A 19,487-nucleotide genomic window follows, 5' to 3' on the forward strand; every position below is an offset into this window, starting at 1 on the left:
ATAACAATTTTGAAGTAGACCATTTGTTTCTGTGGAACAGATTTTGCACTTTTTATTGTAGAATTTAATATGGGGTTCTGTATATTGTCTTAAGTCTGGTCTAGATGAGACATCCAGGTTTATATCCACTTTTTCTTCTGCCAGATGAGGCCTGGGAATAACTAAGGTGTGTTCACCTCTTTGTCCCCCCCCTCCCTCACCACTAGTTTGATAATGACTGGCTAATTAAACTCCAGAATGAACTCAGTCCCTGTCGACTGAGAGAAGGAGCATGAATTTCAGTTATAGCAGGAGAAGCTGCCCAGATGTGGATGCATTTACCATTATAAATAGAGATTACAGCAATCTGTTTACATAGTCCATTATTTCTTCAGTATGTTAGTATGGCAGTAATAGACCCCTAACTTCACTGAAGGTGTTACCCTTGGCAGCTTGTGAAAGAGGCAAATAAGTAATAATTTGCAATTTTTCAGTTACCAACCCTTACCATAAAGTAAAAGTTATAAAGTGGCCTTTTCAGTTTGGTTAGCCCCTTCCCTAATTACCTGAATGCCTTTTCAAGTTCCAGTTATTCCGTTTCTATGAAAATGTTGGTGTCTAAGGTTGCTACTGCTTTCCACTGTTGAAAAACAGTTTAGAAATATGACAAACTCCAGAAACTACTGAAATAGCATACTGGGATCTTTGTGGATATTTTTGAAGACCAGCATAAGCTCATCCTCTTGTTTGCATAGCCTGTAGAATACTTTGTTTTAATCATAGTTTGTTCATATTTCAGTAGACTTAGGAATCCTCTAACTGACCCCAGGAGGTCCTTGTCTTACTACAAAAGCAAGGAAAGACGATTTCACCTTGAAGAGTTACTGTTTAAAAAAAAAAAAGGGAGGGGGGAAGATCAGAATAAAGGAAACAAAGAATTGTTTGAAGTGGTGATGGGTGCATCAGATTCTTCCCATGCTCCTTACATGTTTCTACGGAAGGTGTGTACCTGAGTTGGAAATGTTCCTCCCATTCATAGCTCTTCTAACACAAAGGGTAAAGGGAAAAATTGTAGGATAATGAGTAGCAGTAAGGTGGAACAGACTGAATGAAAGAAACTTATAAACTAGCGACAAAATTAAGTGGAATTTAAAAAAAAAAAAAAGTTAATGGCCATCCCTATTTTATATCCTGTAGAGTAATATGACAAGCTGAGACCTTTTTTCTTTTGCAGGCTTACCTTGGTAGTTGATTGAGTTACTCTAAATGAATTAACCAAATGACCAACAGAACTGAACTGCTTTAAGACAGTATCCTCTGTTGACTTCTGGCTATCAAATGTACCAGCTGCTGTCTAGAAGGGGTTTTATGGTAGCTGTGTGGCATTGTGAATACAATACTTTGGGTGAATTTGCAAGCTTGTCTAATCAGTGTACTGGAGACTGCCTGCATTTCTTGATTATGTAGTTTTCAGAAATACAGACACAGTTATTAGAAATGATCTTTGGTGACAACTGCCAAACATCTCAAGCTTTGTCCATGTTTATGTGGACAAACAGAAGGATTTATTCTGATTAGGTGTTATGCATGTAAAGACGTGTGTATATGCATGTGTTCCAATGTTATTTGAGTCAGTAACATATGCAATTTAATTCTTAATAAAATTAATTTCTACTGTGAGAATAACAGTTACTTTTGAAAGGTTCTCTACTTTCTTCCATGAAGCAACCTTAATACAGATCTTATAAGCAGTGTAATATGACAGCAGTGGAAATGTCTTGTAGGAATGATGTAATAGAATAAAAGGAGTTTTATATTGATTTTGTAGCCTATTGAAAACAAGCATCTGGTTTCTCTTATAGTTAAAATCTCTGGGTTATCTGTGTGGACTTGCATCAGAGAAGGGACCCAATTCAGAAGACCTTAACAGAACTGTTGATCTGTTAGCAGGGTTGGGAGCAGAACGCCCTGAAACAGGTATTACCAGGAATGTACGCGTTCTTTCTAATAACTGACACTGTCTTAAATATATGGCATATAAATACATCAATAATAATAATTTCCCAGTATCCCTACATATATATAAACATTAATAAACTCTTATCTCTTACAAGTTCTTTTAATGTGTGTCTAGTACTTTAAATTATCAATGCATCTCCTTACTGTTGCAAGTATAAGTTTTTCCATTAATGCTCCATTTATCAGCATTTAGGTAAATAGTCTTGAACAGTACTGGTTTTGAATAAAGTTTTTAATACTTTCAGACAAGTATTGAAATTATTTTAAAAAGAAATGGAGCATCCTTGATTTGATGCCAATAGATAACCTGCAACTGGAGCTACAAAGTGCTGTTATTTGAGTGGCTGAACAATCAAATTTATTTACTCCTTGTGGATTTTACCACTTGCAAAGGTATTTCTGAAGGAAAGAAGCTTTCAGATGTTAAATATGCTGGAACAATTAGTATCTTTGAAGCATTAGCTGACAGGCTGACGCTTCACTTGCTCTTGCAGGAATGATGATGTATGATTCTTAATTCAGTACTATGGTGCCTGTTGTATTTATTTAAAATGGGGGCTTTTTCCTTCTAGAAATATTGACACATATTTGATCTGGCAAAGACTTTTAAATTGAGCAAGCTACTTCAGAAAAAAACTTGGTCTTGCTAACCATTTTGCTTTGAAGTACATTGTTTAAAGTAGTAAAATGTCTTTACGTTACACTATGCTTCTGTCATGCTGATTTATAAATCCAGCAGTGGGGAGTTGTGAGAATATTACTCTTGGCACAGTGTGGTATTTAAGTACAGTTGTGTGTGTTTCTAGGTTGAATAAATGTTATGAAATACTGTGTGGAGAAGTTAGTACAGTTACTATATTACTGCTTGCCTTTACCTGCTACCCTGAACATCACTCGTATGTGTGTGCACACACAGGCAGTTGTGAAGCAGCCTTTCTTGATCTTATTTTAGAGCCTGGGGAAGAAACTCATGCTCTGTCTCTAAGTGTTAGTGACGTTTCCCCATATAAAATTAGTTTTAAGTTTTCTCTCCACTTTCTACTGAAGAAAAAAGCTGGGGGGGTGTTATTCAAATAGGAATGTATTTGTAAGTGACACCTCTTGTTCTGCTTTTTTCTAAAGCCAATGCATCACAGAGCCCTTATAAGAAACTTAAAGAGGCCTTATCATCTGTAGAAGCTTTTGAAAAACACTACTTAGTAAGTATGAGTTTTGGTTATTTATATTAGTTTTGCATGTTTACATTATAGATTGAGTAGGGCCAAAATCTTCAAACCTGAGAAGAGACATTTAGGGGACAACAAGAGAAGAATTTACATTGAGAACATAAATCTGTATTTCTGTATTTTGGTATCAAGGTTATTGCTTACACACTAAACACAACAAAGCTGATTTGTTTTACAGCTGGAACCCTGTATGGGCCCCAAGTTTCAAATATTGGGATTAACTTTAATATTTGCAGTTACGAGTTGGAGGTTATTATCTATAAGTATGTATACTTAGTTATTAAAAAAGCCAATTTCATGGCTATCATATTCTACTATCCCAAATTCAGAATTAATTGAATCTTCCGCAGAAGAATATTGATGTGTGAATTCAGCTTCCTTTTGAATGGTTTAGCCTTGCATCTTGCAATGGGTGTTACATGGTTTACGTTACACTGTTGATTTTTTTTATATAAACTGTGGGACGTCTGTGGATAATACGGTTGGAGCTGGCATAGATTGAAGCATTAGAGTTCTCATTGTGCTTTAATATGCATGTTTATTTCCTGACAGCTCCCTTATTGAGGAGCCATTGTAATGATCTTCAGGTTTTTTTTATAAAAGATTGTTAAATAAAACAAAAAAACCCTGGCTGTCACAAGAGTGTGTTTGGTTTTGGGGGGTTTGGGATTTTCTTTTTCCCCCTTAAATAATTTTCCTCTGAAATTTCTTATATTTGCAGTACTGCCATTAAAATTTTCTGGGGAAAAGTTGGAGGAAAACTGAGCAATTTTAATTTTTTTTTAATCTGTAAACTAGGTGGTGCTTATTTTTACAAAGTTTTATTGAAAGAAAAAGTCTCAGAAGATTTTTGTCTGAAGATACCAGGTTTCATTTTTGTACTTCACTTCTTTATAAGACTAGTTGGATACCTAGACCAAAACTAAAATCTTCAGAATTGCTAGCTGCTCTTACGTATTCAGTTTCAACTTGCATCTGAAGATCTCTGCTAAATTCAGCAGTATCTTCCTAAATTTAAGAAACTAAGGGGGATCTGCAGAGTTTGCTAATGAAAGAATTGCCATTCCTGTTTGTATTTCTGACTGCACTTTTATGCAACAGAAATTCAGATATCATATACACTATAAAAGATTGTTTTCTATGTAGTTGTCACATAAATATATACAATTTATGTATGCCCATACTTTGTCCATGTATTCAGTGGAGCAGAACATAGAATTAGTTAAAATTTCCAGACACAGCTAAGATAATTTATTTGCATTTAAGATTTAATTGAGTCTGGAAAGTTAAATGCAGCTTTTCAGACATGTTGAAAGCAAGAAGTGATGAGCTTTTATTACCAGAAAAGGCTTTGTTCTCATTCAATGGCTAGTCTCATGCAACAACTTCAGAATATTTTGTAAGACTGTCAAATCTTCTACAAGCATGTTGGCTTGTACCTTAATTTTGGGGGAACGTAGGTTTTCATTTGTATGTGTAGCTGGTGTCTAAGACCTCTCTGGTTATACTGATCTCTTAAGGAGTGATCACTTAGTTTATTGTAGGATATTGTTGTGAGTTCTTAAAGAAAGAAAGAAGTGATTTTTCTAGGCCCTCCATAAGAAACATTAAAAATGGCCTAAGAAAGGCTTTGGGAGCTCATTTTAGGTCATTTCCTGCCCCATAGGAATAGATGCTTTTTGACAGATACTCTGCAAAATATTTAGGCAGTTGGAAGCTCTTAAGCAATTTGTTTTGAAGGATAGAATAGTTCTTAATACACTAAGTATTAAGTATATTAATACACTAAGTATTTTGCCAAGCCACTCTCCATCATTTATCAGCAGTCCTGGTTAACGGGGTAGGTCCCGGACGACTGGAGGTTTGCCAATGTGACGCCCATCTGCAGGAAGGGCCAGAAGGAGGATCCGGGGAACTACAGGCCTGTCAGCCTGACCTCGGTGCCGGGGAAGATTATGGAGCGGTTCATCTTGAGGGCGCTCACAAGGCATGAGCGGGACAACCAGGGGATCAGGCCCAGCCAGCACGGGTTCATGAGAGGCAGGTCCTGCTTGACCAACCTGATCTCCTTCTATGACCAGATGACCCGCCTAGTGGATGAGGGAAAGGCTGTGGCTGTGGTCTGCCTGGACTTCAGCAAGGCCTTTGACACCGTCTCCCACAGCATTCTCCTAGAGAAGCTGGCGGCTCACGGCTTAGACAGGTGTACTCTGTGCTGGGTAAAAAACTGGCTGGACGGCCGGGCCCAGGGAGTTGTGGTGAATGGAGTTACATCCAGTTGGCGGCCGGTCATGAGCGGTGTTCTCCAGGGCTCAGTTTTGGGGCCGGTTTTGTTCAATATCTTTATCAATGATCTGGATGAGGGGATTGAGTGCACCCTCAGTAAATTTGCAGACGACACCAAGTTGGGCGGGAGTGTTGATCTGCTCGAGGGTAGGAAGGCTCTGCAGAGGGACCTGGACAGGCTGGATCGATGGGCCCAGGCCAACTGTATGAGGTTCAACAAGGCCGAGTGCCGGGTCCTGCACTTCGGCCACAACAACCCCATGCAGCACTACAGGCTTGGGGAAGAGTGGCTGGAAAGCTGCCTGTCGGAAAAGGACCTGGGGGTGTTGGTTGACAGCCGGCTGAACATGAGCCGGCAGTGTGCCCAGGTGGCCAAGAAGGCCAATGGCATCCTGGCCTGTATCAGAAACAGTGTGACCAACAGGAGTAGGGAAGTGATTGTGCCCCTGTACTTGGCCCTGGTGAGGCCACACCTCGAATACTGTGTTCAGTTTTGGGCCCCTCACTACAAGAAGGACATTGAGGTGCTGGAGCGTGTCCAGAGAAGGGCAACGAAGCTGGTGAGGGGTCTGGAGAACAAGTCTTATGGGGAGCGGCTGAGGGAACTGGGGTTGTTTAGCCTGGAGAAAAGGAGGCTCAGGGAAGACCTCATCGCACTCCACAACTACCTGAAAGGAGGTTGTAGCGAGGTGGGGGTTGGTCTCTTCTCCCAAGTGACTAGTGATAGGATGAGAGGAAATAGCCTCAAGTTGTACCAGGGGAGGTTTAGATTGGACGTGAGGAAAAATTTCTTTACTGAAAGAGTGGTGAAACATTGGAACAGGCTGCCCAGGGAAGTGGTGGAGTCCCCATCCCTGGAGGTATTTAAAAGACGTGTAGATGAGGTGCTTAGGGACATGGTTTAGTGGGCATGGTGGTGTTGGGTTGACGGTTGGACTCGACGATCTTATGGGTCTTTTCCAACCTTAATGATTCTATGATTCTAAGTGAAGGAGAATGAGCTTATGTGGAAGGTTGCTGACAGTCAGAAGAGGCTGCGGGTTTGTAAATATGATGTGAAATGTTTTTTATGTATCTGGCCAGAGAGTATTATATACTTGAGAAAAAAGTTTGGTGGTGGTATACAGTGTGTGTTGTAACTGCTAGTTTTGTGAGAAAGATTTGTTGCTGTTATTACAAGCTTAGGGCAAGGTGAGGAAGGTGACATGTAGACAGCTTGGCTGCATTGGAAATTAAGCTTAAAGATGAATGAGAAACTTCAATTTGGGATTGCATAGCTTCAGGCAAAATTCCTTTAAGGCGCTCTTGCGAAAATACTTATTCTGATTGTAACTTAGCATTTTGCGTTTAATAGTATGTTTACATACTGCAAACTTTCTTATACTTAGTGGTATTACGTGCAGCTTTAGTGAAAGAATCATGTACCATGTTCTGTGTGTAGTTGATTTAGTTTTGAAGTATTAGTTGTGAGTCTCTGGGGCAAGCTCTAATACTATTCTAAATATGTTATGCTGTGGTGTATCCTGGAATGATACACTACACAATCCTGCAATGATAATCTAATGACATATAGTCACTGAGAAATAGGTGCTTTCAAAAAAAGACAGGAGGATTCAAGTGTAAAGAAGTGCTTGAAACTGTATCTCATCTGTTATTTTGGTGGGTTTGAGTTGTCTTACCGAATTTTTAACAGGCTTTTTTCTTCTGCTATTTGTAACACAGATAGGGATAATGACCAACTGTAGAAAAAGTGAAGATGACCTGTTACAAACTGCTCTATATTGTGTACTGGGGGCAAGGGGAAATCTAAAAAGTGATTCATTCTGGTCATTTTGTTGTGGTAACAGAGTTACTGGCTATGAGTTTGTGTGAAATACCATATAGCTACTAAAAATATATAAAGCTTATAACAGTTTCTTTTCTTTTAAACAGGATCTGTCCCATGCCACCATTGAAATGTACACAAATATTGGAAGAATTCGCTCAGCTAAGCTTGTGGGAAAGGACTTGGCAGAGTTTTATATGTAAATGAATGTTTAAAATGTGTTAAATGCATTAGCTTTGAAAAGTTTGAATGTAATCCTTGAGGAAAATATGCTGTACTTAAAAAGGAGTTTTAAAAAGTATTTTTTAAAATGTGAACGTACCCTAAGTTTCGGGCTGTATTTCAGCAAAAAAAAAAAAGAAAAAGAACACCGGCAATCTCTTTATATCAAACCCTAATTATCACCTCATGTTTTAGTACTCTTACCTGTAACTGTCCGATGTTCTTTAGCTTGATCCTTTCTTCTCCTAGAGAGAAAAGGGCAACGGGGCGGGGGGAGGAGAGACATAACTTTGCATTTACTATAGCCTGCTTTGTAATGTGGCTTCTGACTTGTTTCAAAGTTTATAGTTACCTTAACTACATATGTGTATATATATACACCTAAGAAAAGCCAGAAAACATGTTCTTTGGAGAGTAATCAGTTTCATATTTGAGGTTATGATTGCAAAAATGTTTGTTTCCCCCACTGTGAAACTTACAGTGATTTTATTCCTAATTTCCAAATTTTTTTTTTTTTTGTGGCTATCCCTGCTGTTAAATTCCACTAAAGGAACCTCCTGCATTGGTTTTCTGTTTATTTTTCTTATTTAGAAGAATTTGGGAGTCCTAAGTGGTTTTTTGGGAAAACATGTTTGGGCATGCTTCTCGCCTATGTTCACTAAAAGCAGTCTGATCTTCTAGCTGCAATAGATTCTCCTAAATTAACTTAAATTTTCACCTGAGGGAATAATGTTAGGTTTAAAGACTACCATGGAACTGCTGTGTAGTGATAAAATGATGTTTTCATTGAAGCATTTTCCTGCTTTAAAACTGTTGAGTAAGCATATTTTTAGTTAACTGTCAGAAGCTTGAGACGGCTTTTGTCGCATTTGTGGGAGGTAGCTTCACCTCACTTGCTCTGACTTGGGATAGATCTGTATATGAAGCCTTTCATTGGCATGGTATATTTACACTAATTGCAGTTCAGCTTGCTTAAGTGAATCGCATAAAGGCAGGCCAATATGTTGATCAGTATAATGGTTCACTGCATCTTGTTCTGCATTCATATGCAATGCTCCTCTCCCATCACCACTTTTTGAAAATGTGTAGAGTGTTTTCATGGCTGCAAAGGTTCTTTATATCACTCTGTACTCATTTCTTTATTTTTAAAGGAGGAAGAAAGGTCCTCAGAAGGCAGAAGTCTATCTTCAAGGAGCACTGAAAACTTACCTTGCTGAGGGCTGGGCATTGCTTGTCACACATACGAGAAAACAGTTAGCTGAATGTCAGAAACACCTTGGGCAAATAGAAAAGTATCCTCTAAAAGGCGAGCCAGAAAAATCAAGACAGGAGAAAATAATACTTCTGATTATTTTTCCGATATATCTCTAACTGCCAAACATCAGAGAGCTGAGTTATTTCTTGTGTCCATTGTTGCTGTTCGTTTGGTGAGGGTTGGGTTATTTATTTTTTCATTTTTATTTTTTTAACATCTGGTTCACTTAAAACCTTTTGCATACGGTTGTTGCTGTCCGTTTTAAATATGTCTAGGCTCTAGAGAGTGGTGCAACATGGATAGTGTGAAATTTGTCATTAGTTCACCAGATATCATAGAGGTTTTTTATGATTCTGTTTGTACTTCATCATTATGGAAGTTTTTATGTGGTACTGTTTTTTCATTTGGTAAATATGGCATTATAGTGTCTTCCTATATTCAGGAGCTTAATTTCTGGGCTTTCTTTCTATAAGTGCTACTACCTTTTTCCTGTATCTGACCTGGCAAGGACTCTTCTGGTATTTGTAATGGTGACTTTTTCCAAAAGTTAAAACAGAGGCTTGGAAGATGAAAATCTTGTGGCTTTGGTGTGGTGTTGTAATATTTTTTGCTGTTATTTATTTTTTGTTTCTGGCTTTCATCTCTGCTTCAGAAGGGAGTGGGAGTTCTTTGCTTTTAAGTTGTGTAAAAGCTCAGTCTTCAATGTGTGAATGAAATCTTCTCTATAAATGCCACATAAATGCTAAATAATACTTTGAGGGAATGATTTGGCCCAATCATAATGTTTGACAGGCTTCAAATTCTTCATTTTGATAGTCTCTGCATTATTTTCACACACCAACTCTATCCACTACAACTGTATTTGTTTAAATATTAAATCTGTCTGTGTTGCTGTACTGTTGCTACTTTCAAGATGAGAAGCATGAATCACAGGGATTCCACACACACACAGGGATGTTGCCACACACAGGGATGTGTGTGTGTGGAAAAGTCTAGTGGCTGGCCTCAGGTGTTTTGTTGTATTCTTTTTGGCATTAGAAACAGCACAATTTGAATTCTGCTTTTCATTTTAGCCTCATATGTTGTTGCTTAAATTTGGTAGCTAAATTAAGTAACTTGGTTCTAATCTGAACTGTTGTGCTGTGCGCATAATATCATGTACTATAGCAAAATGGCAAATTTTCATCATTTTTTGGTGTTTTGGGGGAAGGGTACTGCTTTCATTGGTGCCATAGTTACAAATGGAATTCCTCTAGGTGTTCCAAACTGGGGTGGTTAGCTGAACAGAGTACTCTCTGAAGGACAGTTCTTGTGGAAATTGCAAGGAAAGACAGCTTTTTGTGAATGGTCCTTCTAGCTTTTTTTAGAGTTGTTGGGATTTGGTTTTGTTTTGTTTTTTTTTCCTTTGCCTAAGAAGCTCATATTTTAGTCTCTAAGTGACGGTAATAGGAATCTTACTGTGGCTGAAAATCAGTTAAGCTAAATTCAAATTTGTAGTTTATTTTGGGTTTTGTTCTTTTGTTTGTTTGTTTTAGAACTAGACTTAGATATTATAAATGTCTGCCTCCTTTGAAAATTCTTACATTGCTTTTAAACACTCTTAAATTTTTCTGCTGCAGTGTAAATGCTCTTAAAGAATCTGAGCCAGTAATATTGCAGTCTTAGCTAAATACTTAAATGAACATTTGTATCCCCAGCACTTAAAAGTATGAAGAATGTCTTATGACTTAGTGATGGTAAGTGATGCTGTAACAGCTGGCAGATTCTCAACCAAGTAAATTGGAATATAATCAAATACTCAAGTTATTTAATTCTAAATGTTGGGCAGCGTAATGCAACACACTGGGTCTTTAACTTGCGTGCTGCGTTTATCTGTTGTCAAATAATGAGTTTTCTGTGTTCACTGATCTTTTTAGATGGGGAAAGATTGCGCAGGTTAATAATGGATCATATTTTAGTAGGTCTGCAAAAAGTAGAGATTTTGCAATATTCTCAGATGATGGTAAATCTTCCGTTGTTTCTTTTCTAATGGAAGAGTGTGGTGGTGATAAAAGCAGCTCTTGTATTAAAAGATTAGAAAAGCAGTACTTGACCTGTCTCGTTTTCAGTCAAATTTCTGAATGTTGTAGGTTTCTACCTCATGTTTCCTTAACTTTGTTAGTTATCTTCAAACAAGCAGCCTTTTAGCTGGTGATAATCACTTGACAGAAGATGAACGCAAAAGCTTTTGCCGAGAAATTCTAGATTTTGCCAATCAGCAAGCAGAGAACCAAGGTAAGGCTGGTTCTTACATACTTAAAACTTAAGCTGCTCTAATCTGATCTTTCCCTAAAAGTAGATTGGAAGGCTTTTCCTGATTGTTTTCATTACCTTGTGTATAACTTCTGATCCAACGTGGTTCTTTTCTTGTAATCTCCAGAACATTTATAAAACTTCTGCAATAATTAAGAATAGTCAAAGATGAAAGGGTAATTAACATTTTCATCCTGAATACCGGAAAGTCTTTGTTTCACTTATTAAGTGTTTCACTTATTAAGATTTCACTTATCTGCTTCTCTGCTTTGACAGCTCATAATTTATCTTGTCTTGGTTTTTTTTCAATTCCTAACTTATCTTTGTCTCTACATTGCTGGCACGCACCTGGTAGCTCTGTGATGATACTTCTTTGGTTTTGGTGTTAGATCTGTTCCCATCCACTTGCAGCTTATTATTTTGACCATCCTACCTCTTCTCTTTATTCTTCCTGCTGCTTCAGTAATACCTTGTCCGCAGATATTAATCATCATTCCAATTCATACAGAATACTTCCTGTAGATCTAAAGACTGTTCATTTTTATGCAGAAGTTTTTCTTGATGAATGGATGTGCTATAAGTAATATGTTATTTTAGACTTGCTTCTTAATTAAGTTTTGGTAATGCCTCAGCGTTGGTTTTTTGGAATCTAGAAAAGAGAATGAAAAACCGTTGTATGGTAAAGCTGATGGCTCAAGGCACCAGTCCGATCATTAGTTTCTTAAACTTTTACTTGCTCTTAATTTATGCACTCTGGGAAGTTTGTCACTTTATGCTACTGTGTTCATCTAGAACACTTTATATAGTAGTGAAATGTTAAACTTCTGCTTAGACGCTTATCTCTTAGTTTAGTTGTCTTTAATAGCCTGAGTACTAAAATTGTAGTAGATGTAACTGTTAGAAAACAAATCTCAGCATCTTTGTCTCATTTCTGTGCAAGATAAATCTAAAATATGAAAGTATTGATTTGTTGTGAAAGGATTCATTGTGAAAAGTTGTTCATCCGTTTAATTCTAGGGGTTAAATTTTTAAGAGAAAAGACTTGCTGATCTCCAGCAGCACTGGAGAAGAATAAAATCCCTGGTTGTTTTTTTTTTTTTCCAGGTCAAAAGGTTATATTGCCTATGCACTCCTTCGCGCAGTTGAAAACTCTACATTTTGACCCTCCAAATGCTGTTGTCCATGTGGGTGGAAAGTTGTCTATTGAGTTGACTTTGCTGAGCCAAATGCCCATCCCTGTCCGAGTGGATCAGATTGCCATCCATGTTCACTTCAGCATTGAAAAAAATAGTTACAGAAAAACAGCTGAGTGGCTCACTAAGCACAAAACTTCCAATGGTGTTATCAGCTTTCCAAATGAAGTTGCAGGCTTTCCTTTGTCAAGAAACAACTTGCCAGCACTGGAGCTGTATGAAATGTATGAACGGAGTCCCTCAGATAACTCTTTGAACACAGCAGGAATTATCTGCAAAAATGTGCACATGCTACTACGAAGGCAAGAGAGCAGCAGTTCACTGGATGTGCCCTCAGGGGTGACTTTAGAAGATGGGGCTCATGTGTTGAAATGCAACAACTTAATACTGGAACCAGGGGTCAATAAAATAACATTCAATACTCAGGTATGTTTTTATAGTTGAGTGAATGTAGCACTCATGAAAGAAGAATTAAAAGCACTGGCTGAGTGTCGTGGCTTAACCCCAGCTGGCAACTAAACACCACACAGCTGCTTGCTCGCTCACTCCCCCCCCGGTGGGATGGGGGAGAGAATTGGAAGGGTAAAAGTGAGAAAAGTCGTGGGTTGAGATAAAGACAGTTTAATAGGCAAAGCAAAAGCCGCGCGTGCACAAGCAAACAAGGAATTCATTCACTCCTTCCCATGGGCAGGCAGGTGTTCAGCCATCTCCAGGAAAGCAGGGCTCCATCACGCGTAACGGTGACTTGGGAAGACAAACACCATCACTCCGAATGTCCCCCCCCTTCCTCCTTCTTCCTTCAGCTTTATATGTTGAGCATGACGTCATATGGTGTGGAATATCCCTCTGGTCAGTTGGGGTCAGCTGTCCCAGCCGTGTCCCCTCCCAACTTATTGTGCACCCCCAGCCTACTCGCTGGTGGGGTGGGGTGAGAAGCAGAAAAGGCCTTGATTCTGTGTAAGCGCTGCTCAGCAGTAACTAAAACATCCCTGAATTATCAACACTGTTTTCAGCACAAATCCAAAACACAGCACTATACCAGCTACTAGAAAGAAAATTAACTCTGTCCCAGCTGAAACCAGGACACTGAGGAAGAGCATAGTGCTGGCAAGTGGTACCTGTATTGCTTCCTGTTACAGCTTGGGTGATGCCATTCCCCTTGTGGCTTTCTTTTCATTGTTCTAGACCTTAATTTCCCTTGAAAGAAGCTGTTTTATTTATGCCTAAATGTACAGGTGACTCTCCTATTCGCAATCATTTGAGTCAGCCTTCCAAAACTTATTTTAAACATCTTGATTATCGCTGCCAGAAATTAAACTGATAAATTCATATACAAGATAATGTACTGCTCATGAAGTCTGCCTTCGCTGTTGAGCTCATTGAGAATAATGTTTAAGAATTTTGATGGGAATGCATTTTCTAGCCCTTGGTAAGTGACTGTGGTTGAATTTGGTTGATAGCTTGTTCTTCATTGTGGAGGGTGGTAGAATATTTTATCGCTTGGTGGATGTAGTAAACCTACCTGCAAAAAAATATGACAAAGTTAAGCTCAGCTTCAAATATTTTAATTTAGAAGATGTCAGAATTAAAATTGCCGCCATTATTCATCTTAATCACATAAGGAATGAGAAGAGAAGAACATAAGGATTCTCTGCTACAGGAGGACTAAATTTGCGTGAGCAAACACCTGTGAAAATAGTGTCACCATCTAAATGCCACCCTCAGAAAATGGATTACAGTCCTGCTTCTGCCATATAGCGTTGTATATGAAACTCCCTCAGTTCCCGACTGTGTGCACACACATGCACTCTAAGTCAGCTTAATACTCGGAGTAATCCTTTTTTTTTCTTCCCATTATTCCTCAGCAAGCTAAGTACTCTCAGTAATTGCTGAAATATTTAAGGACAGTAGTGCTTATCACTTCTGTTCACATTGCATTACTACTAGATGCATAGTAACTGGAAATCAGCAGGCCTTGAGTACCAATCCTGTTGGTTCGTTGGGGTGGTTTTTTGGTGGTGTTTTGTTTTTGTTTTTTTTTTTTTAATCTGCCACTCATTCTGTGGCCTTGTACTGTGTTGAACTGTGGTTGGTTTGCTTGTTTTAATGAAATGGGGAAAGGCATTTACCTGCCAACTTAGTCCTAGGAAGTGAAATGCCAAGCATTTTCAAAAGCGAGACTTCACCATGTCTGGCGTTCCAGGAGTAGGAGCTTCTGGCCTCAATGATCATGTTGTTCTGTTCTTTGGGTTTCTTTAAATACTTTCTATCTCACTCCCCACCTCTGTAACCCTTCATAGGGAAGTATTTAGTAGAGTTCAATGCTACAGTGATGAACATCAGAGTAGGGAAAATTTGAGTGAGAGAATACTGAGAAATTCCGTGCAGCATCTGAATGATTAACAGGAGATGGGGCAGCACAATGAGGAATGCAACAGGTGTTTCATAGCTGCTTCATTTTCTGAGCATTATCCAGCCTGTATATTGGAAAGGATATGGATGCTATGAAGAGAGAAAGTGTTTTGCAGTCACATCTGGTATATATGCCTGCTAGCCCTGCCATTTTCTAATTGGTTTAAATTAGCTTTGGTCCCTTTTGGGTCTCTTTTTTTTTAAACTGATTTTGAAATAAGAATCTACATATCTGTTTTTGATGACTAAAAATTGATAGCTAGAGAGAGCTGGCCAGCAGGTTTCTTTAGCATTCTTAGCATATTTTAGGTGCTCCAAACCTGAGATTTTAACTGCCGCCTCTTTTTTTTTTTTTTTCTTTCCTTTTTTTAATTGTTAATTTCTATCTTGTCATAGAACTTTGTTTAGAGTGAAGCTTTCTGTAGGCTTACATATTCTGCCTTTCCATTCCTCCAGTGTTGGGGCAGAAAGCCCTAGAGAGATGCGCTTGGTACATGTGCACACGCCCATTGTGGAACCTGTGTGGATAGCAGGTACCTCAAGATGGAAGTTGAGTTCGAGTCCCTGATGATACAATGTGAAATGGCAGTAATGTCACTTGAACTACCTACTGACCTAACTTTTTAGGTTTCTCATTCTCTCAAAGGATTGGGACAAGTTAATGGGATCTGGAGATGTCAGAGGTCTTTGTGGCTGCAAATGTAGTTTTCTGTAAAATAAATTAACATGTATGTAGCACTGGATTTCAGGTGAAGGAGCCTTATGAGAAGAAAGCTGTTAGAGACTGTTCTGAGCAGGCATTTTGGCTTAGTGGGATCAGGAAGCAATCTGAAACCATGGAAGAAGAGATATGGATAAAAAGCTAGATATAGCTCTGCTTTAAATTTGCCTTGTTCTGCATGCTTCTGGTGGCTACTGGAGGATGGACAGCCTTACGCCTAACTTTCCTATTTTCCCAGCCTTCCTTTCTTGAACGAACTTTGCATGGGAAGACTGCTCAGTGTGAATCCTACTTATCTTTATACAGTTGTTCAAAGCATGACTTATCTGCCCTTAAAGGGAAAATCTGAATATGTTATAATTTTGACATTACTAGATAACATGATGAAAGCTTCTCTAGATTTGAGTTGCAGTATTTACAAAATATTTACTAAAAATCCATTATCCTTGTAGTAGTATACTGTGTCACTTCTACTGGATTACATAGCTGGCTAGAGGATAGAAACTGCTGACAACTTGTTTTCTAAATTTTCTTACAGTAATGCTTACTTGCACTACTTTTGCAGAAAGAGGAATGACTGTGCTTCCAAGATGCAGAGGGAGTTTGATTCTTTCTGTAGATCTTAGGCTGGTGATTAGCATTGTTTATGCTGATAGCAACCTTCCAGTGTATTTTTTTCAAGCTTTAAAAGAGATCAGAAAGCATTATCTGAATTCTTCAGACTGATATTCCCATCCCATGTTGAGGTTTCAAGTATGTATATATTATGAAAGACTTCACTTGTGCTTTTCTGTTTATAAAGTATTCAAGGGATAAACTTTAGTGATTTTAATGTCAAAATGCATAATACCGAATTTGAGTCAGGATTTGCTTTGTATATAACTGTGTAAGTGAGGTTTGAATGTTAAATTGTTACAGCTTTTCTCCATAACTTCTAATCTTATTCTTTAGATTTAATTATATCCAGCATCAATGTTTATATATTACACATGGTAAAATGGCACATGGAAAAAGAAAACATTTCCCATTCCCTAGCAGTAGTAGCTAAGAGCAAATAGAATCAAAAATAAATATACTAGCAGATGTTACAGATTTGCTTTTTATAATGTTGTTGAAAAGCATCCAGAATCCCATTCTTCAGGATAAGGGAAGAGTTTGAAATTAAATATGTATGTATTACTTTTTTGTAAGCATTCACACAGGGTGTGGGGTGGGGAGTGTGTGAAATCGATAGCTTGAGCTGAAAGCTGTGCCTTATATAAATGTTGTAGGATTTTATGAATGTTAGCCAAATAAGCACTTCACTGCTCACTAAATATCATTTCAGTACTTAATAAATATAATTATATTTTAATGTATGTGGCACTTGGGGGGGGAACCCAACAAACAAGACAAAAAGCACCCCAAAATAACAATTTGACGGCATAGCTACTATATTAGTCATTCTGATTATTGGTACTTGTCACTTACGATGTTTTTTCTTGAATCAGCCAGCACTCTAAAGCGTCTATCTTAATGGGGCAAAAGGTGCCTCTCTGTGAAAATCTTGTCACTTACTCAGAGAACAAGTCTGTTGTTTTAATTTACAAATGCAAAGTATCTGATAAAAACGAGCTCAAAACATGCTGTTCTTTAGTAGAGGGTTTGTTCTAGAAGTATTTCCTAAATTGAAAAATCCGTTCAAATGTTTTCTTCAAAGGCCAAAGAACCTGGGACATACACGCTCAGGCAACTGTGCACTTCAGTGGGGAAAGTACAGTTTGTCCTTCTTCATTTTTACCCAATTGTGCAGTATGATGTATATTCTCAGGAGCCCCAGCTAAAAGTGGAACCGACGACTGGTAGGTACAGTTGCTATGCTGAAGTTGTTTTGATGATTGTACTCTCGTGGGACTAGAGAAAGCGTTTTCTGGCTTGAATATTATTCAGATTTTTTTTGCCTTACTCTTAATTTTGAGTCTAAAATAAATTCTCACTTTTCAAATTATCCATCAAGTATGCTCTGTCAATGATGGCTAGTTTTCAACAACTAATTCCAGTGCTTGACTCTGAAACACGTAATGTCACTTCTGAACATGAATTTGAACATGTAGTGTCACTTAAATATCAGGTATGATTTGAGCTGCCACACTGGTTAGGAGAAGTGAATATTTAAATTTGTAATTGACTGAGCTCCCTGTTGGTTAGTTCTGTGACGCTGCAGTCTCTTTGGTATTTACAAGAAATGCGTAAGAACTGGGATTCTCTACTAGAGGTGATAATATCAACTTATTAAAATTTAATACTGAATACATCCATTGTTTCATGGACAGCTGAGCATTACTTGTTGTAGAGTTTATTAAAGTTTATAAATGGAAGTTAGTGATTTTGTTTTCAGGCTACTAACTGAGGCAGTTGAGGAGTTAATACGCATTTTGTGGTATCGTTCCGGTGACAGGGGTCGCAATGTGTGGCGAAGGAAGGACAGGCATATTGGGCATTAATCAAATCAGCTACCCCTGTGAAATTGGTGGTTGTGATTCAGATATTTGAGAGTCTGTGTGCGTACTGGCATTCTTGTTATCTTGATTATGTAAATACAGCATGTGGGTATGACTGGCATTGTAGGTGCAAAAATATAAAGCTGTCTACAACCTGGAGAACTTAACAAAAAGCTTAGAAAATTATTTGGGATTATTGTATTTCACTGAATTCTGTGCTGCCAGAGGCACACAGTTTGTGAGCCAGCTGGTCTAAGCCATCTAAGAAACTGGTTTTGGTCACTCAAGTTGAAACAACCGGTTTCTCCACACCGATGTATCTGAACAAGGTTTAATGTGTTGCATAACACCAAACCCCCACACTTTTAAGTTACTGTAACATTTGTGACAAATTGTCTGGGAATATTGCTAACAAGCCTTAGCAGTGCATTGTAACCATCTACTGATGAGTACTGGAATCTGTTAACAATTTCTGCTTTCTTCTTCAGATAGCCTTTTGGCTGGCATTCCCCAGAAGGTGAAATTCACAGTGACTACTGGTCACTACACCATGAAGAATGGGGATACTTTGCAGCTCAGTAACGCGGATGCCATGCCTATTCTGTACCATCCGGAAAGCAAGGCAGTGATCTATTCCAACACCAGAGGTAAGCGACGAAGTAAAAAGTCATAATCTTTAAATGGCTGAAAATTCAGTAATCCTGAAGTAAACCTGTACTTACAGTATTAAGAACACTGACACTGTCTTTTTCAATAGTCGTTATTAAGAACAATTCTAGGGACTTGCAGCTGAGTACTTCAGTGCAAGAAAGGTCTCGAACTTTCACCCTCAAAGTAGTAGTATGAACTTTCATTGATGAAATTCAGTAGGCATGGTGATACTGCTGCTGAGGTGAACATCTGTCACGATTTCCAAGTGAATCATGGTGACCTTTTATTACTATGCGGGCTCTGTTTTGACTAGACCATTTTTATTGTGAAGTAGTTCTGAGTAGGTTTTTATGTAGCGCTCTATGTAAATGGAGCATTTCCTTTGGCCGGTGTTTCATTTAAACAGATGACATCCTAGTTCCTTTTTTTCCCCGAACATAAGTACTGTATAGTCTCCTCAGTTGCTCACACACAAGGAACTTCTACGTAAATGGGAAGAACAGTCTTAACAGACTTGATGAAATTAAGATTAAAATAGACTATAAAGAGGCACCCCGTGTGTAGTATTTTAAAGATAGATGACGAATGGTGACCAAGAATATTGATACATGTGTGTTCACTAAGTTGTAAGTTTGCTTGAAGTGAAATTATGAGACTAAGGAGGTGCAGGATGTTGTAAAAACTTCAATAGGTGTCATATGATGGACTAAAGCTGCTCTTTAACTAGTTTGAAGCTTGTTAACAAACTGTCCTCTTAGTTCCTTCTTGAACATTGGAAGGGAGTACTACACGGAATGTGGTGGTTACCTTCCTGCAATTTAAGAAGGCTCGAGCATTACTATTGGGAAGTTGTGAGCAGCATTGGTATTTAAGATGTGCAGATTATAGCTCATTTGAAGAGGATACCGTGGAGTTATATAACATGG

The 19,487-nt window shown here is 38.3% G+C and overlaps 1 protein-coding gene across 1 annotated transcript in view; it reads left to right on the top strand.

The window, feature by feature from the left end:
* TRAPPC10 (trafficking protein particle complex subunit 10) overlaps window positions 1-19,487 on the top strand; it is a 46,424-nt gene that overhangs the window by 19,920 nt on the left and 7,017 nt on the right. Inside the window, exons 9-16 of the mRNA XM_076354953.1 lie at window positions 1,842-1,956; window positions 3,121-3,197; window positions 7,443-7,534; window positions 8,709-8,849; window positions 10,974-11,086; window positions 12,209-12,723; window positions 17,130-17,271; window positions 18,399-18,557. Of these exons, the coding sequence (XP_076211068.1) occupies window positions 1,842-1,956; window positions 3,121-3,197; window positions 7,443-7,534; window positions 8,709-8,849; window positions 10,974-11,086; window positions 12,209-12,723; window positions 17,130-17,271; window positions 18,399-18,557 (1,354 nt within the window). The remainder of the gene's footprint in view (window positions 1-1,841; window positions 1,957-3,120; window positions 3,198-7,442; window positions 7,535-8,708; window positions 8,850-10,973; window positions 11,087-12,208; window positions 12,724-17,129; window positions 17,272-18,398; window positions 18,558-19,487) is intronic.

This window comes from Aptenodytes patagonicus, chromosome 1 (assembly GCF_965638725.1).
Source record: "Aptenodytes patagonicus chromosome 1, bAptPat1.pri.cur, whole genome shotgun sequence".
Taxonomy (NCBI): domain Eukaryota; kingdom Metazoa; phylum Chordata; class Aves; order Sphenisciformes; family Spheniscidae; genus Aptenodytes; species Aptenodytes patagonicus.